This window comes from Sabethes cyaneus, chromosome 3 (assembly GCF_943734655.1).
Source record: "Sabethes cyaneus chromosome 3, idSabCyanKW18_F2, whole genome shotgun sequence".
Lineage (NCBI taxonomy): Eukaryota > Metazoa > Arthropoda > Insecta > Diptera > Culicidae > Sabethes > Sabethes cyaneus.
In genome coordinates this window covers 199,089,791-199,109,519 of record NC_071355.1, presented here as the reverse complement: position 1 = coordinate 199,109,519, position 19,729 = coordinate 199,089,791, and the positions used below count along the sequence as shown (strand labels likewise).

The 19,729-nt window shown below is 39.2% G+C and overlaps 1 protein-coding gene across 1 annotated transcript in view; it reads left to right on the top strand.

The window, feature by feature from the left end:
- Positions 1–19,729, top strand: part of LOC128741520 (GTPase-activating protein skywalker) — a 125,049-nt gene that overhangs the window by 26,910 nt on the left and 78,410 nt on the right. Inside the window, exon 2 of the mRNA XM_053837395.1 lies at positions 3,649–4,567. Coding sequence (XP_053693370.1) covers positions 4,444–4,567 — 124 coding nt within the window. The 5' untranslated portion in view covers positions 3,649–4,443. The remainder of the gene's footprint in view (positions 1–3,648; positions 4,568–19,729) is intronic.

Below are 19,729 nucleotides of genomic sequence, written 5' to 3'. Positions count from 1 at the left end.
GAGGTTCATGGGTGATATAATATACAAATTTTCCGATTTTGTCACCCCCATGATGAATTTAGGCGTGACAAAAACGGGACAGTGACAAAATCGGGTATTTTTTCAATTTTTATTTTTTTACAGATAACTTAGAACGAACTACATATATTTCATTCTGATCAGGGATGGAAGATCAGTGATTCTGATAAAATCTGTGAGTTATCGCCACACGCACAGATCACGATCCGTACAGATCAAGACAAACAGTGAATCTTTAGCGTTGATCACAAGATTTTGTTCTCTAAACAGTTTCAGCAGTCGATCACAATGTTACATGTTACCTAGCTGCGAGAAAAAAGATCACACATGTTGTTTGTATTGTGATACATACGATGCACACAACCAATCGTCTGTATCTGTTATAATTCTCAACGCAATCATGCAATGAACATAATCTGATATGAGGTTTGTCATAATCTGTGCGGATCGCGACAAAGTGTTTGTCGCTTACAAGTAGTGATGTCAATGAATCTGAATCTGATCGCTTCTATGATCTTGATCGCTAGAAGCGATTTTTTTCCATCCCTGATTCTGATAACTTTTAGGACATTTCGCATTTCCATCTACCTCTCTGTGGACATTTGTCACCTGTTCACAGCACAGGTCCCACAGCTATAAAAACACGCGTTTTTAATTGCGCCCAAATGGTTGATTATACTGGTTAACTATGTTCAGAGAAATTTCACAGCGTAAAAAGCTCTTATGGTATGAAAGATTCTTTGATTAACCTCCCTAAAAGTAAGATAGAAAATTTATTTTTCAAGCAGTAAGAGATAGAGCGAAACAATGTTCTACAAAATTTTTGAGAAGATTATTATAAAGAACTATGCCAAAGAAAGTGACCTTCTAGCTATTATAGTTGTGGAGATAAGAAACAAGTTTTGTGAAAACTCCACGATAATCAACACAATTCTTTTCAGTGTTTTAACACATTTGACATGTTTGAAAATTATTTTCAAACTAAGCTTTTGATAAATCAAAAGCGTGACAAAATCGGGTAAAAAACGTGACAAAATCGGGGAGTGACAAAATCGAGGAGTGACAAAATCGGGTTACCACTGTATAACATTTCGCCGCATACCGTTTTGCGGAACACCACATCTCGGTTGACCATAACGCGGAATACCATTTCACGAAAAACCTTACGCGGGATGTACCATTTCACGGAAAATGTTTTCTTGGAAAGTACCATTTCGCAGGGATTATTCCCCAAGTAGCACACTTTAGGTCCATTCAGTTGACGTAACCGAATTACAACTGAAATTAGTCATAATTCGGTTACCACAACTACTTTGTAACAACCGTGCTAGTAGGGTCTCTCCTTACTCGCTGTCGCTCGTTCGGACCCAACTGAAAGAAAGTAATAGAGGTCAGTAGACATAGGAAAATAAATAAACCTAATTGATAGTTTTTGGTGATCTTGTTTTTGACTAATGTTTTATGGAAGAGTCTAAAATTTCTCGAGTTCGAATAATTTTTAAGTTACGCAAAAATTTCTGTTTTATTTCTATGAGAGTCCTTATCCCCCTACCACAGGGGTGACCACTAAAACCATCATAAAAAAATTCCTGCCTCCGCATGCCAAATTTGGTTCCATTTGGTACCTCCTGAAGAGGGAAGAGGTCTCAATGCACCATAGAAAAAGAATTTGCCTCCCAAAATACCCACATGCCAAGTTTAGTTCCATTTGCTTGATTAGTTCTAAAGTTATGGGGAAATTTGTATTTCATATGTATGGGAGCCCCCCCCCTCCTAAAAAGGGGTGGGGTCCTAATTCATCATAGAAAAAAATCTTGCCTCCAAAAACCCCCACATGCCAAATTTGAGGATGAGGAAATTTGTTTTTCATGTGTATAGGAGCCCCTCCTCCTAAAGTGGGGAGGGGTCCTAATTCACCATAGAAAAAATTCTTGCCTCCAACAACCTTCACATGCCAAATTTGGTTCCATTTGCTTGATTAGTTCTCGAGTTATGAGAAAATTTGTATATCATTTGTATGGGTCTCTAACCATCATAAGAACCTTCCCTGGCCCCAAAAATCTCTACATGCAAATTTTCACGCCGATCGGTTCAGAAGTTTTCGATTCTATAAGGAACAGGAACAGACAGACAGACAGACAGAAATCCATTTTTATAGGTATAGATTGCCCGTTCGTCTTGTTCGAACGGCCGAAAAAATAACATTTTGTTTTCTTTTACTTTTTTCTCTGGTTGTGTTTCGTTTACAAAGCTCAAAAATTATAAAAGTCTGTTAAACTTCTACCAACGAAACAAAAAAAAAGGGTTTGTTCCAATACGGTGTGCAGTTTCTGAGCAAAATGTACAAAAAGTTTGAAAATCGTGTTTTTACAGGAGTTGCGGTTTATTCCGTCGAGGTTGTTCTACGCCGTACTGAAATACTTATGTGTATTATCGTTTTTCGGTAACTGCGTGGTAGAATCACTAAATAATTAGTATCAAAAAAAGACTGCAAAATCGAAATCCAAAATAAAAAAAAAATGAAATATTGATTTTTTCAAAATTTTTAGTCGTTTATGTCCCTTTAACCGTCGCTTCCCAGAGGCCACCAAAATGGAATGCATTAGCCAGGCTCAAATGCCAAAGGCTGCAATGATTTGTGCCCGCCACTTCAATTTTTTTTCTGTTAGTATTAATCATGCGGTATTCGGTTAGTTCGTTTTTCGCTCTTTTAATTTTTTGTATTCTGGGAATATATGCCGGTTAGTTCACCTCGGCGTGCTATGAAGTGCCATATTATGTAAAGAAGTGCTCCAGAGAAGGGTTCATTTGAATTAGTCGTCCCATTCGACTTCGAGGTTTTGACAACTGCATTTTATCGGAAAGGGTCATTTCCTCCTGTCCTCAAAATTGGAAAACTATGGAATGTAAGTGTTTCATTTTATCTGGTGTGCTTCCAAAACGCAGCTTATATGCTGATTGTTTGTTAATCGTTAGTTTGTGCCATTTGTTCTAATTAAGACATGTTTATTCACGTTGTATAGAATGTCTTGAGAGGCTCACATATATCCTACAAACTGTTCATCAACGAAAGGAACGGAAATATTTTTATGTCAATTCATTATTAGCAGATGGCCAAACAAATTTCACAAGTAGCTCGAGTGGTTTGGATTGGATATAAATTAATTAAGGCGCATATTGACTGTTTTGATTTTCACCGATTTCAAAAGAAATAAATTAAAATTTATCACATGTTCACGATTTTGGCCGTCTGGTGGGTAATTGAAAACTAAAATCCAGTCATGCGTCCGAGCTCCTGTCATGACACTAGTAGAGCACAAACAATGATGATGTGGCTTTATGGATCACCTATGGTCTGTGCCAAAAGGGAATAAACAAAAAAAATGATGATGTGGGTACTATTTCGCAATGCTGATGATAGTGACAACTCTTCAGCTATTTTACCGATTCACTCCAGCGCTGAAGTGCTTTCACACATCCAGAATTTATTGCATCACTACTGTACAATTTGTAGTTATTATAGTACTTTGCACTGATTCAGAGTCGACCGGTTTGTTCTACTACTCAAGAGCTCGCCTCCACTCACTTCTAACTTCTAACCGTTTATCTTTTGCTTTTTTCTCATTTCAGCTCGCACCATGCTTTTTGAGGACCTCACATAAACACACCGATCAACGGAAAATGCATGCATTCAGAGTGCGCCCTGGGGTACTGGTGTCCCCATAGATCGTCAAACAACGACCGACGAGTTACACTAGCTGTTGTTATCCGTGCAACCGAGCCGTAGCTAATGATCTAACGAGATTCTGTAATTTGAAAGTAGTTTCAAGCGAGATAAAAAGTGAGATTTTCCTAAATACGTAAACGTAGGCCAAGGTACTGCTAATCTAGTCATTTGCTGTTGTGCGCCAATCGTTGTTGATAGCATCGAAATTTATGCTCCAAGATAGTTCGCACCGTAGCTGCTTTGCCGCCCTTCGTTCACCCTGACAGCAACCCGTTATCGGCTGTGCATGTGTGCACACGGTGAGGCGCTATCAGTGTGTGTAGCTGGAAATTGTCAAGTGTTTTTTATCTGGCGGGTGTATTTTAAGCTCAGCTGTTGAAGTGAAGCAATCTTGCGAGTGGGCCACCGATAGAGCCAAAGCGGGCTGGCACGCGTTCCAGTACATACTGCACCGGTAATAGTGGAAATCGAGGCAAAATAAACGGTTTGAAGCACCGTGGTTCTAGCGGCTGTGTGCTATTTAGGAGAAATAAGAGCCAAAAGTGGGTGGTTGCGAGAATTGCTAAAGTGTGTTAGATCTTCAGTGTAGGCGTCGTCCGTGCAATCGCAACCCAAGAAAAGTATTATTCTCTGTGTGCGAATGTTTAGATTGTTTGCATAATCCCGCGTAAATCGAGCACTTTATTGACATCATCAACATGCCGGTGAATGCCATCGGGACCGATCAGCTGAGTGGCATCGAGGAAGAATCGGACATCTACGAAGCATTCGCTCCACATGTGGACACAGCTAACATCTCGGTATTGACCGATACTCCCCCAGGTGAGTCCGTCTTTTTTTCTACTTCAAATTGTCTAACCTGGTCATGTGTCAACAGCCGAATGAGGGGCTGTGTGAGACCCAGCGATGTATCAGTAATAGCCGATAACGAGCGTGCGCGATTGTCGATGTTGTTGTTGTTGTTGTTGTCGTTTATATGTAGAGCAGAGTTTCGAGTGGCTTTAGGTAATCAATACATCGAGAGAGACATGTTGTTGCGGCTACCGGTTGCCGCAGTTGGTGTTGATACCAGCAGCGCCAGCGTCTGCTAAGGACGTTGGATATACTTAGTGGAGAGAAAGACAGAGAACTTTTAAGTGGGTTTTGTTTCAGTATGATCGAATACGGGTAAGTCGCACGGGTTTGCTGGTTCGTTTTCGAGTACATACACGTGATGCTATTCACCGATTGGAGCATATGTCCATAATCGGTCGTAGCTACATTGTAAAGTCGTAGCAGCATAATAGCAGTAGAATGGGGCAAAAGAGCTTCATTTAAAAAATCAGCATTTTTTATTGAGACTGTGTTATATCTGTTACACATATACATTGTATGCACAATACCAAACCCGCAATAAAATATATCACTTTATATTAATAGGATTTGTTTGGTTTCACTAGATTTTAAAATTCAAATATTAACTCTAAATAAATATTATGTTGGATTATTGAAAAAAATTGCCTAATATTCGCAATAATTTAATATACAATGGACTTAAGACTGGCCCTTGTAGAGCCTTGAAAATCTTATTGAGAATTCTTGTGAAAAATTTTCGTATGCCTTTTACGTCTAGAGATGCAGTGTCAGTGGAATAGCCTTCAAGATTGTTTATAAGTATTATATTAGCCACAGAATATGTTTCTAAAATTAGTCAATCGCGTAGCTCTAACGAGTTCCAAATAAATATGACATAGAGCGGCCGCCCTTGTTAGGTATTAAGTGGAAATATATATTTGCTGGATGTTTACCGGACATTCGCGCTATATTCTCAAACCAGCGTAGTCGGTCATGTTCTATTCACTTGCGCGATACCTCAATTGACAGTAGGGTAGAAGAGTTTTCACTGAAGAACATTTGTCAAGGATTTTTAACAAGGATTTTCATGAACCTTGGATGAATCTGCAGGTTATGAGAACTTGACCAATTATAATCTACACATAGTCTGTTTAGCTCACGGTTCACACCGTCGTTAAAGCCAAACGAGATATTCAGACACTACTATCCCCTATTTTATCCGCTATAAAAAAAATTTCAAAAAATAACACATTTTTCAATTGATTTTTCTGAGATTCCTTTGGAGATCTCCTAATGGAAATATTTTTTTATAGATAAAATATAGTACTTTCACCTAATGGTTGTCTGGCTTGTGCAAGGCGACCCGAAACTGAAAAATTTTTTTTTTAAATATATTGCAATTTTTTTTCATATATTTTATAGCTTATTAAATATGCGTCCTAGCGACAAACAGTCTTCAGTGAAAATGTGTATTTTAGCATACTGGATAACTTTCTAGAACACTAGAAAGCAGTAAAATAATCGTGTGCAAAGTTATTGAGCATAATTGATTTTTAGGCGCCCCTTTTTAACACATTATTATATTTCGCAACCGGTAAGAGGTTGAGAGAACTTTTTGAAGAGAATTTTTTTAAATAAAAAAATCGTAATACCCTTATAGTGCAGAAAGATGCGCTATATTTTGTTATTAAACTTCTCCGAAGACCACTTGGAAAATTACGCATTTTGTACCCAATTGCTAATGTCCGCGTTTTTTCAAAATTTGTCCACTGTGCACCAGCCAGTTTATCAACAGGGGCCTGATATCAGTTTTCTTTTCGCACTTCCGAGATTGAGAGATGTGGGTTCAAGTTCCACCTGAACAGTCAATTATTTTTCACAGTTTGCATATCATTTTTTTCGGTTCTTCCAATGTTCGTTCTTCACCAAAAAACACTTTTGTTTCCTCATATAAAGTACAAATTAATTTGACCTGTATATGTCGATATCAAAAATGATAAAAGTCGCTACAGCTTATTTTGTTTAATTGAATCGTACGTGGTCTTGAAGTCTATAAACAAATGACGAGCCTGCAGTCGTGGTGTCCCTTTTGAAAATCGCACTTGTATTCGCCAGCAAACGTTTTGTTACTGCAACCTTAGCAAAGCAAAGCCTAGGTGCTAGCGGGATACTAGCCACTAGGAAATTTTGCTTCACTTTTTTATCTTACGTCCCCGCTTACGCAAGCGGGTAATAGTGCGGGCCCTCGTGAACGATAAGGTATCAACTGTTGGGTTGAAATAACAAGCGACCGTGAGGACCGCGGCTGAAAGCTTAATATATTACACACGCAAAAACTCGTCGCACTCATTCAAATGTGTTCGTTAGAACGAGAACGAACGTACATCAAACACGAATGCAAGTTTCGCAACACTGAACATGGCCTACTGCGCGTGTCACAATTGATTTAGTGAAAAAAAGTTAAGTAAAAGAATAATTTCGTGTAATAATCCCGCCAATTAGCCTCCAATACTATTTAACACTGGGCTATGTTGATAGGATTTTAATAGGATTATATGAAGCGTCTGGTCTAAATGCGAAAACAGAAGACGTTTGACGCCTTGGAACACAACATTCTCTACGTTTTCAATTATGTGCGGTCCATGTCGCAGTAACTCCGAGCTAGCTGAGGTATACTCAAATATTGCAATGCGTTTTTTCTAATAGAGCTATCTGTGTTTTACTGCAACTGCTAACCAGTACTTAGAAATCTCATATTCAATTTGTTTCAATAAACCCGGTATAGGGTAACCAACCCATTTTGGACCCTATCGTCAGCTGTACATAATTTGGACACTTCTCCATTTGATTTTCCTGTAAGTGTCTAAGTTATGTACAACTGCTGAAAGGGTTCAAAATACGTTGGTTACCCTACTGCTCATTCTTTGCTGTTTTTAGTACAGATGAAATGTACTCAACGTTTCCCACCTGAAACCAATGATTCGAGCGAGTCATTTGCGTTCATGTTCGTGTTGTTCTCTACATTCATTCATTCTCGACAATAGTGAACGAAATCAAATGTGAACCACTCATTAATTTTGAACTGCCGACAACGGCAAACGAAATTACAATTAACGTAAACATTGCTTCGAAGCTTTAATTACTTTTCTTCAGCCAGCTTTTAATTAATTTTAAAAAGCACGTAGTTTAAAAAACTAAACTTTGAGATCTAAAATATGAATGAAGCACAAAAAAATTGACTGACAGATTAGTCGAGCAATCATTCAGCACTGCATGAATGCAATTGTTTTGAAGGTTAGAAACCTGAGACAAACACTGTCAGCAGTTCAGTAGTCATGGGCTGTCGGATAAAAGAATACTACCAGAGGTAAAACTGTATGTGCGCTAAATGCATTTTATATTCGCCTTCGTGCAGGGTTATCAATTTTTTCGAGCAGTGCTGCAAACCCTCTCAAAACGTTGATACTTATTTGGTGCTGATTACCGACAAGAATTCGAATAGAATTATGAATGCCAATTTACAGCCGCTACTATGCAGTCAAAAAGCTAATATACAGGAACATGGAGTTAAAATGTTAATTAAAGGTTGATTTACTGAGCATTTGAATGCCTTTTGGTGGGCAGTTTTTATTTTTCCCACGGTCTTTTCAAACTACTCTCGTATGATAAAGTAAAAGCAATTTTAATTGAAGTGCTCAAACAGTTCAGCAAGGTTAGCTGCGTTAACTAACTGATAAACAGTTGGGGTTCCTAATATAATTTTTACAATTCATTGAGTGACTGCGGGAAGTCCTTATATAGATCGAACGGATTGAGTCACGGTAGTCAGGTGAATTGACATTTTTATTCGATATCAGTTTATGCTAGTGCTAGTACTGGGGTTTTAGATTCCACATTAGATGTTAGTCACTCGCATTGTTTAGCTTTGCAGTAAGGGAAGGATTTTTGTCTGCGTTAGTCATCGACTGAATCAGCAGATTATTTAGTACTTGACAAATTCGATTAAACTTTGTTGTACGGAAACTCAATTGCATAAGTAGCTTATCATTAGTGAAGGAACGAATTCCTTTTTACCATTAGCAAAAACCAACCATGATGCAACAAATTTTATGAAACTTGCAATCGACCTTACGCTTGCAGCAACTTTAATGTTTGCAAATTCGCTTACCGTGCACAAGTGCGTGCCCGTTCTGGCAGATGTCACTGGATACTGGCTAATGGAGCGCATCTCCATCTGGCGTAAGTCAGTGCGAACTGATTATCACAAAAACAATAAAATAAGCATCGTAACTGTCCGGTGCTTGTATTTGTCATAATATGACACAGTGTTGAGCGTCGTCTGCCCACGGCGACAGACAATCTTACCGGCGACAGTCAGTCACTCAGTTGGTCGGTCTGTCGGTGAGTGTGAGAAAGCCAATCAATACAAGGACGGTGCAAATAGCATAACGCCAGCGCAGGCAACAGTACTGTGCGTGTGCTAGCACGGCTCAGCTGAGTCAGTCCACGTGACTTGCGCTGTTCTATTCAAATCCAATCCGAATCCGCTAACACTAAGCTAATCAGTGTTTAGTGTTAAAGGTAGACGACAATCTCGTGGTCTGTCGGTTATAATTTGCTTTTCAGTATTGGTTTGAGTTGAGGAACCTTAAATGGTGCAAATTAGCTTGCATGTATAACTTCAGATAGGGCTGCTAGAAGATGTGTGCCAAACTAAGATGGTACTTATTTTCACTTTCTGGTATTTAATTCTGCTTAATTGGGAGCGTCTGATTAGCGCCCGCATTAAGCTGGATTAGGCTGGATGCTGGCGGAATTGATTTAGTCTGTTTCTGATGCTCTCGGAAACAACGGCGCGGGATTCGCGTGATATGTGTTTACTCTTCTCGCTTCTGAACTGAGTGGAATCTGGAATTGGGTGTAAATACCGCAATTTAGTAGTTCAGTTCATTCAATTTCCTCCGCTTTATAAGAAAACTAGCTGACCCGACAAACTTCGTATTGCCACAAATTAACCTGTGTTGTACATAAATCATGAATCTCGGATGATCTTTGTCACAATCTCGAGTTTTGCAAGCCCCTCAGTGGGCGGCGCTTCCGACGGCGGGTCACCGGCAACACTCGCGACCGTCTCGTCCTGAATGATCTAGTGTTACTATAGATAGTTTTTGTGGTCTTGTATTGACTAATGTTTTATGGAAGAGTCTCGAATTTCTCGAGTTCGATTAGTTTTTGAGTTTCGCAAAAATTTCTGTTTTATTTATATGAGAGTCCATATCCCCCTACCACAGGGGTGAGAGGTCTCTAATTATCGTAAAATGAATTCAAGACTCCGAAATCTCCCACATGCCAATTTTGGTTCCATTTGCTTGATTAGTTCTCGAGATAAGAGGAAATTTGCATTTCATTTGTATGGAAGCCCACCCTCTTAAAGGGGAGATAGGCCATAACTCGCTTTCTAAAGAAAAGAGGGGTCTCAATTCACCATAGAAAAAAATCTTGCGTCCAAAACCACTTACATGTCAAATTTGGTTCCATTTGCTTGAATAGTTCTCGAGTTATGAGGAAATTTGTTTTTAATTTGTATAGGAGCCCCCCCCCCCCTCTTAAAGTGGGGAAATCCATATAAAATATACCATAGAAAATATTCTTGCCTACAAAAACACCCACATGATAAATTTGGTTCCATTTGCTTGATTAGTTCTAGAGTTATGAGGAAATTTGTATTTCGTTTGTATGAGAGCCCCCCTCTTAAAAAGGTATGGGGTCCTAATTCATCATAGAAAAAATGGTTGCCTCCAAAAACACCCACATGCCAAATATGGTTCCATTTGCTTGATTAGTTCTCGAATTATGAGGAAATTTGTATTCTATTTCTGTAGAAGCACCCCCTCTTAAAGTTGGGAGGGGTCCTAATGCACCATAGAAAATATTTTTGCCTCCAGGAACCTCCACATGCCAAATTTGGTTCTATTTGCTTGATTAGTTCTCGAGTTATGAGGAAATTTGAATTTCATTTGTATAGGAGCCCCCCCTCCTAAAGTGAGGAGGGGTCCCAGTTCATCACAGAAAAAAATTTTGTCTCCAGAAACACCCGCGTGTCAAATTTGGTTCCATTTGCTTGATTAGTTCTCGAGTTATGAGGAAATTTGTATTTCGTTTGTATAGGAGCCCCCCTCTTAAAGTGGGAAGGGGTTCTAGTTCACCATAGAAAATATTCATGCCCTAGAAAACTTTCACGTGCCAAATTTGGTTCCATTTGCTCGATTAATTCTCGAGTTATGAGGAAATTTGCATTTCATTTGTATAGGAGCCCCCCTTCCTAAAGTGGGGAGGGGTCCCAATTCATCACATAAAAAAATTTTGTCTCCAAAAACACCCACGTGCCAAATTTTGTTCCATTTGCTTGATTAGTTCTCGAGTTATGAGGAAATTTGTATTTCGTTTGTATAGGAGCCCCCCCCTCTTAAATTTGGGAGGGGTCCTAATTCACCATAGAAAATATTCTTGCCCTCGAAAACTTTCACATGCCAAATTTGGTTTCATTTGCTTGATTAGCTCTCGAGTTATGAGGAAATTTGTATAGGAGCCCCCCCTCCTAAAGTGAGGAGGGGTCCCAGTTCATCACAAAAAAAAATTTTGTCTCCAGAAAAACCCACGTGTCAAATTTGGTTCCATTTGCTTGATTAGTTCTCGAGTTATGAGGAAATTTGTATTTCGTTTGTATAGGAGCCCCCCCTCTTAAAGTTGGGAGGGGTGCTAATTCACCATAGAAAATATTCTTGCCCTCGAAAACTTTCACATGCCAAATTTGGTTCCATTTGCTTGATTAATTCTCGAGTTATGAGGAAATTTGAATTTCATTTGTATAGGAGCCCCCCTTCCTAAAGTGGGGAGGGGTCCTAATTCATCACATAAAAAAATTTTGTCTCCAAAAACACCCACGTGCCAAATTTTGTTCCATTTGCTTGATTGGTTCTCGAGTCATGAGGAAATTTGTATTTCGTTTGTATAGGAGCCCCCCCTCTTAAAGTTGGGAGGGGTCCTAATTCACCATAGAAAATATTCTTGCCCTCGGAAACTTTCACATGCCAAATTTGGTTTTATTTGCTTGATTAGTTCTCGAGTTATAAGGAAATTTGTATGGAAGCCCTCCCTTTTAAAGAGGAGAGGAGTTATAATTCCCCTTATAAAGAGGAGAGGGGTCTCAATTTACCATAGAATAAATTCTTGTCACCGGAAACACCCACATGCCAAATTTTGTTCTATTTGCTTGATTAGTTGTCGAGTTATGCAGAAATTTGTGTTTCATTTGTATGGGAGCCCCCCCTCTTAGTGGTGGGAGGGGTTTCTAACCATCACTAAAACCTTTCCTGGCCCCAAAAAACCTCTAAATGCATATTTTCATGCCGATTGGTTCAGTAGTTTTCGATTCTATAAGGAACATACGGACAGACAGACAGACAGACAGACAGACAGACAGACAGAAATCCTTCTTTATAGGTATAGATTATAGCGTTATATGCCCGTCGGGTTCTATGACATTACAGCGGACTTGGAACGGTTGTGCCTTTGTCAGAAATAGTACAATTTATGAGTTGCCATTGCCTTTTATGTGACGCTGTGCATTTGAACGCCGTCCAAGGACTACAGTAATTGGCCAGTAAATTAAACCGATAAATATTAATGCGGCTGAGCTGTTGTACTTCAGTCTTATGCCGGTACGACCAGATTCAGCTGGAAATTTTGCGGTTAAATGCCGTAAAATCTTCCCTCAACTTCATTGGCATTTGAAAATAAAAAAAATCCTTTGGGAGAATAATTAATGATTATGAATTTCAAGGGTAGCTGTTTGCTCACTCTGTAAGCAAAGCGATTTCTATCTTGCCAGCATTTTTACCGTAGCAGTTTACCGTACGCTACGATTGTACCTTCCAAGTTATTCGAATTTTATGCAAACAAATGCATGCTGGAGCATTGCAATAATCGTATTTTATCAAGCATTTGTTGTATATCCAATATCCAAAAGACAGAACGCCCACGATTACGACCGACGCCCACGAGTTTGCAATGCGAATTTGTGCGCGATTTATTGCTACATTTTTCGAACCGGAACTTCGTAGCTTTGTTTTATCTAGCACGACGATAGTAGCGTGGGAGGCCAGCCAACCAGCCGGCGATTGAATCATCATTAGTCAGCATAAGGTTACAATTGATCCCTAACAGACAGATATTATCAGCCTTTTCTGTTCGGTATCGTTTCGCTTCCGTAGGAGAGAAAGAGAGTTCAATACCGTAGGATTGGCTTTCTTTTTTGGAAGAACTTTTATTTTTAGCCTGTTCATCTATATCCCACATAGGATGTTTTACTCTGCAACTAAGAGAATCCGTGTGGATCAATTCATTCAACCTATTAGATAACGGAAAATGTTATTTTGCTCCAAATGGATATAATAAAATGCCTACTTCATAGTGTATCCCTTTTTTACGTCAGCTGAGGGAATAGCAAATACTTCAACTTCAGTTTACGTTAAGAAATAAAAGTACGTCCGAGGTTTTTTTATCGGGACAAAATTCTCTCGATCACCAAAGATTTATAAAACCATGCAAATGTATTAGGAAAACATATGGAAATTTTCCCATCTTTAATCACCCTAGTTGATCGAATTCGTAATTGACCTTGGTATTGCTTTGTTTTTTACATAACCTGAGGCGCAGTTAACCACAGAGTCGGAAATATTTCTTGCCATGTGATCCGATAATCACTTCTGGACGGAAACTTACGGTATGGAAAAATACGCATTTGCATGATATCACTGGAGGCAACAATAAACTTGTCCAGTGCAACTATGCCTGCATTTGCCGGCCCTAATCGAGTGTGATCTCTAGAAAGTCGTCTGCAGACTAACAAAAACCGGTCACGTGTAGTCGATATAGGAACATTGCAGTGGTTCTTCTCGGATGGAAGTAATATTGAATGTAGATTCAAATGCAGCAGCTGGGATTGGGATGTTGATGTTGGTTTAGAGATATTACCATAAAGTTCTGTTTTTGAATACAGCCCATTTTCCACATATAACAGTGATGAGTGATAACTCTATAGTACTTCTCAAAAATAAAAAAAAAATAAAACGGAAATTATATACCCATTTACATAAATGGCAATGTATTTGCTGTCATTATTTCACGTTTCCTGAATTTTCATCAGCAAGATACAAACGTATCCTTTCGAGGAGAAGAGGTAATGCTAATCTGACAGTTACTGCTGGTAAAGACTGACATGTCGTCTACGTCGTTATTAAGGGAGTATGAGGTAGATTGCTATGTTTCTGAATAATTGGTCATCATAGAAGTAGATTACTTTTTCAATTATTCCATGTGGTTACGTTTCTACAGGTGATTGCTGAAAAACCATCGCGTGCCGTTGAACTGGTCAATCATAAAACGAGAATATATAAAAATCTAATAAGATGGTAATTTAAAATTCTAATTTTCAATTTAATTTAGTTTAATTCATTTACTGCGTCTTCAGCTAATACTCTACAGACAGAATCCTATACGATTATTTGTATTCGCTATAACTCGCAATTAAAAGATTTAATGATTTGATTTAATAACTGTTATTGGTGCTTTAATTAAATGACTTTATGATTGAACAGTTTTATGATTTAACCGTTTTATGATGTAGTAATTAGCCATTTAATGGGTATTACGTAATGAGTTAATAAGTTAATGTATTAAGTTCTTATTATTGCAATGAATTATCGATTGAATGATTCAGTGGAATAATGGCTCAATTACTGGAAGACTATATAACGTAACGAATTAAATATTCAGTGATTCAATGTTTATTGTAATATAAAGTTTTATGCAGTGCAATCCCGTGGGAAACTTGCCTAGTGCATTGCAATTACATATACTATGGACGAAATATCTCAAAAATTGCCTGTAGTATAACAAGCATTGCAGTTTGGTGAACACTACCCCATCGGAATTTTAGTTTATAAAAACGCCCGGTCGTCGGATCACCTCCTCAAGAGCGAACTCAAATAACATACAGGATAAGCCGTCAACTTATCTCAACTTTTGTCGCATCTCGAAGGGGCTCGAGAGTGTTTCCGAGTTGCGTACGAAACGCTCGATCCAATGTTACTTTGGTCAGTTGCGGCTGTATGTCCGGAAAACTGTGTGCACTATTTGCCGTAGCTGGCATGGTTTGACTGTATCGTATGTTGCTTTAAAATCAATAAAGATGGGATACCTGGGCATGTTGTACTTCCGTCATTTCTGCAAGATCAGTCGAATGCTAGCCCCTAACATAGTGTCCGTTCAGCGCATGTTTCCGGTACTGCAACCGGTTTTGTGAGTGGCGCTAGTGATTCATTTTTTTATAGGAAAACATTCAGTTTTGTAGCATCAAATATGGGAGCAAAACTCATCTTGTGTTACATTTGAAATGCGCGTATCACACAATTGTACAATTTATCTTGCTGATTGTGAATCGATAGCTTTTATTCTTTGTTGTATTTGTTTATAATTTGGTATGTAATTAAGATGAAAGTTGTAAGTAAAGAAGATTTACTAAATCAAACTCGGTGCTCGGAGTTTTCGAACGACGAATTCTAAGAACGATTTTCAGGAACGGCGTACAGGAGAACGGAGTATGGAGGCGGCGGATTAACTATGACCTCGTACAGCTCTATGGCGAACCCAGTAGCCAGAAAGTAGCTAAAGCTAAACGAATACGATGGGCAGGGCATGTTGCTAGAATGCCGGACAACTACCCTGCAAAGATGGTGTTCGCCTCAAATCCGGTAGGAACAAGACGAGCAGGAGCGCAGCGAGCAAGATGGTTAGACCAGGTGGAGCGAGATCTGGCGGAGAGTACTCGGTATCCGAGGAATTGGAGAGCGGTAGCCCTCAACGGAGTTACATGGAGAACTTTTACGTTGAAATCTGCGTAAACAAAGAACATTTGAAGCATGAACCTACAAGAAGGTATTCGTGCAAACGAAACCAAAACAAGTAAGAGATTGTTTTTCTACATATGCTGGTTGGTACTGCAAAAAATTTCCTGTTTATTTGTTTACGTTTGCATATTTGCCGTTTGTTGGATTACTTACTTACTTATTTTCTTACTTAGGTGGCTTGCCGTCCTAAGACAAAGCCTGTTAAACAAAGTTTCTCCACGTAACTCGGTTGAAGTCTACCGCTCTCCAATTTCTTGGACACCGATTATTCTCCGTCAGATCACGCTCCACCATCTGCATGATGTTTTTGTAAAAACGGGATCAAAATTTTCTTCAAACATTCATCAGCTGCATCTTAATTGATAGTCAAACCAAAGAGCTTATTGTTGAAGAAACTCGAAAGAGAACGATGTCCTTCTGCGTCCATAATTTTGGCTGGTCTTCCTCTACCATGGTTGCGAGTAGTTGTTGGGCATCTTAGGATATGGTAAACAGTCGATGCCGCACAGGTAGTATCCTGGTAGGCCCTGGTAGTATCCTTTTACCTTTCAGCCCGTGGTCATGACTACTGAACTGCTGACAGTGTTTGTCTTTCTCAGTTTTCTATCCTTCAAAACAATTCATTCATATATTGAACTGCTGAAAGATTGCTTTAATAACTTATCAATCAATATTCTTGATCTCAAAGTTTAATTTTTTAAACTGCTCACTTTTCAAATCCACCAAAACCTGGTTTAAGGAAATTAATTAAGGCTTCGACGCAATGTTTACGTTTATTGTAATGTCATTTGCCGTTGTCGGCAGTTCAAAATGAATGAATAAATGATTCACATTTGATTTCATTCACTGTTGTCGAGAATGAATGAATGTAGAGATCTACACGAACATAAACGCAAGGGATTCGCTTGAATCGTTGGTTTCAGGTTTCTAATGTTGCGTTCATTTAAGGGGGTATGGTACTTTCTACACCATATTTTTTGCCTTATTTCAAAAATTTTTTTCTCGATAACACGAGAAGAAAATTGATTCGAGTTTTTACATTTTAAACATTGCATTTCATACTAATATTTACATTTTTGTTTACATATGGGAACCTCTTCTCTCCTCCCCTACGGCTCCATGAACATGATCATTCGAAAAAAAACATGAATTGCGGTACCATGGATTGGCGCTCGGGGACATACCCGAAATGAAAAAATCCAAAACGACAAGAAAGTACATTAAATTATCTTGTCTTTGACCCATCCTTTTTTTGAAATTCGACAGCATAACAAAATGGTGGACATTCAAACATAAAAGTCTGTTTTTTAGCTAAAAAATTGACTTCAAACGTGTCTAAAAAATACATAAATTACAATATCGGAAAAAGGATGGATCAAAGACAAGATAATTTTATAAGCTTTTCAGCACCGTTTACAAATACCTCAGGAGTACCGCAAGGTAGCAACTTAGGACCACTGCTTTTTACGTTGTTCAGCAATGATATATCGCTGCTGCTTCCGGATGGTTGCCGAAAGCTCTATGCAGATGACGTAAAATATTCAAAGTCGTACGAAATAGCCGGGATTGCGATGAGCTTCAGCAGCTCGTTAACGTTTTTCATAACTGGTGTTCGCAAAATTTTCTTTCATTTAAAATGGCCAATGAGTTCCGGGATCCGTTGTGCCTCAAGTCGTTATACTACTCTTTAGTGCGACCGATACTCGAAACCAGTTCTGTTGTTTGGTGTCCTGGATTGCTAGAACTTCGAAATAAAGCTAGAAAATTCGGTCGTTTTGCTCTGAGAGTACTACCTTGGCGTGATCCCTTGCAGCTACCAACATACTGTGATCGCTGTCACCTTGCAAATGCACCAATGAAATGCTATGCAAATGCTGGAACAAAGAAGATTCATTTCCCAAGCTATGTTCATCGGAAAAGTATTAATCAGCGAAATCGGCTCCCCGGAAATACTGCAGTGTTTGAATATTGACGCTCCTGTCAGATCACTCAGACCACGACTTTTCCTGCACATACCGCAACGCAATACCACCTATGGACAACACGACCCGATTTGCTTCATGTCATCTAGCTTCAACTCTGTTGCGGATTTTAATTTGATGAGTACTGCCTTTAAAGAGCGACTTTGGCGGAGATAGTTCTCATCCAGTGTTATAACTATTTTATTCATTAAGACCACACATAGGTTAGAAGAATTTTTTTAAATAATAATAATATAAAGTTAGAAACAAAAAAAAAAGAAGCTTGTGAATTGCTTAATAGCTGCAACTTTATCAATTTTCCGAATTTATCCAAATGGTTTAAAACGGATATGTTTAAGATGTTAATCTTTTATATAAACAATAAAAAAATTTCGATTTTTTAGAATAGAAAAAGTACTATGCCCCCTTAATCTCTACTAAAAACTGCAAAGAATGAGCACTGTGTAGCATTAAGACAGGCGTATTGCATAAATTGAATATGAGATTTCTAAGCACTTCGAAGGCCCACTGTGGGGTATGCAGGTACTCTAGCGGTTCACCAATCCTAATGCTCATACTTAAAGTGTAAAAATATAATGCACGCGGTGCGCAGCAGTCAAGCGACTTCACTCAATGCTTTGTTCATACTGTCAGCTCCTTCCCGGAGCTTGGTGTGGGAATATATCGGACGTCGTCATTTACCTCCTTAGCCCGTGATGTAAAGTACCTGATCCCCTGCCAATCGTTGCTGTCCAGCGTCAAGTGGGTCTCATCATCCATTATGACCACAACGTCGCGCCGGAAAGATGTTTTTTCTCAGTACCTTCAGCCACTCTTTCTGAGTGATTGCCTGCTGCTCAGCATTTTGACCAAGCACTTCATCACTGTTTGATCGAGTGCTCCGATCTCCCGGGCCAAGGTGCGGAACGATTAAGCCACCTGCTTACGGTCTTCCCCTTCAGCTTCTGCTGCACTTTACGATCGCACAGCACCGTTTGGCGGCCAGAACCAGGCTTTGGTTTGACGCTCTAGCCATTCTCCAGAAGAGAGAAGATGTTGTAAACGCCAGATGGGCCAATATCCGCCTCACAATGTGCCTCACAATGTGCAACTTCTTCGTTCCGGGGTATAGCTGGCAGTACGAACAAACTATCGAGCGTAGTTGCTTGACTGTTTTCGGCTTGACTGCCACAAACCACTTGATAACACTGTCATTTTTTCTGTACATGCCTAATAAATGTAGGATTTAAGCAGCATTGTTTTCCATTGAATCATTTTTTGTAGTTTTTTTTTCATCGCCATCCGGATGTAGTAAATTTTTGTTAATCAGTTTTTAATTTTTTTTGACACAATGAAACAATTTTTAGTGTATTTTTTTTATAACAGGGCGTACAGGAGAACGGAGTATGGAGGCGGCGGATTAACCATGACCTCGTACAGCTCTATGGCGAACCCAGTAGCCAGAAAGTAGCTAAAGCTAAACGAATACGATGGGCAGGGCATGTTGCTAGAATGCCGGACAACTACCCTGCAAAGATGGTGTTCGCCTCAAATCCGGTAGGAACAAGACGAGCAGGAGCGCAGCGAGCAAGATGGTTAGACCAGGTGGAGCGAGATCTGGCGGAGAGTACTCGGTATCCGAGGAATTGGAGAGCGGTAGCCCTCAACGGAGTTACATGGAGAACTTTTACGTTGAAATCTGCGTAAACAAAGAACATTTGAAGCATGAACCTACAAGAAGGTATTCGTGCAAACGAAACCAAAACAAGTAAGAGATTGTTTTTCTACATATGCTGGTTGGTACTGCAAAAAATTTCCTGTTTATTTGTTTACGTTTGCATATTTGCCGTTTGTTGGATTACTTACTTACTTATTTTCTTACTTAGGTGGCTTGCCGTCCTAAGACAAAGCCTGTTAAACAAAGTTTCTCCACGTAACTCGGTTGAAGTCTACCGCTCTCCAATTTCTTGGACACCGATTATTCTCCGTCAGATCACGCTCCACCATCTGCATGATGTTTTTGTAAAAACGGGATCAAAATTTTCTTCAAACATTCATCAGCTGCATCTTAATTGATAGTCAAACCAAAGAGCTTATTGTTGAAGAAACTCGAAAGAGAACGATGTCCTTCTGCGTCCATAATTTTGGCTGGTCTTCCTCTACCATGGTTGCGAGTAGTTGTTGGGCATCTTAGGATATGGTAAACAGTCGATGCCGCA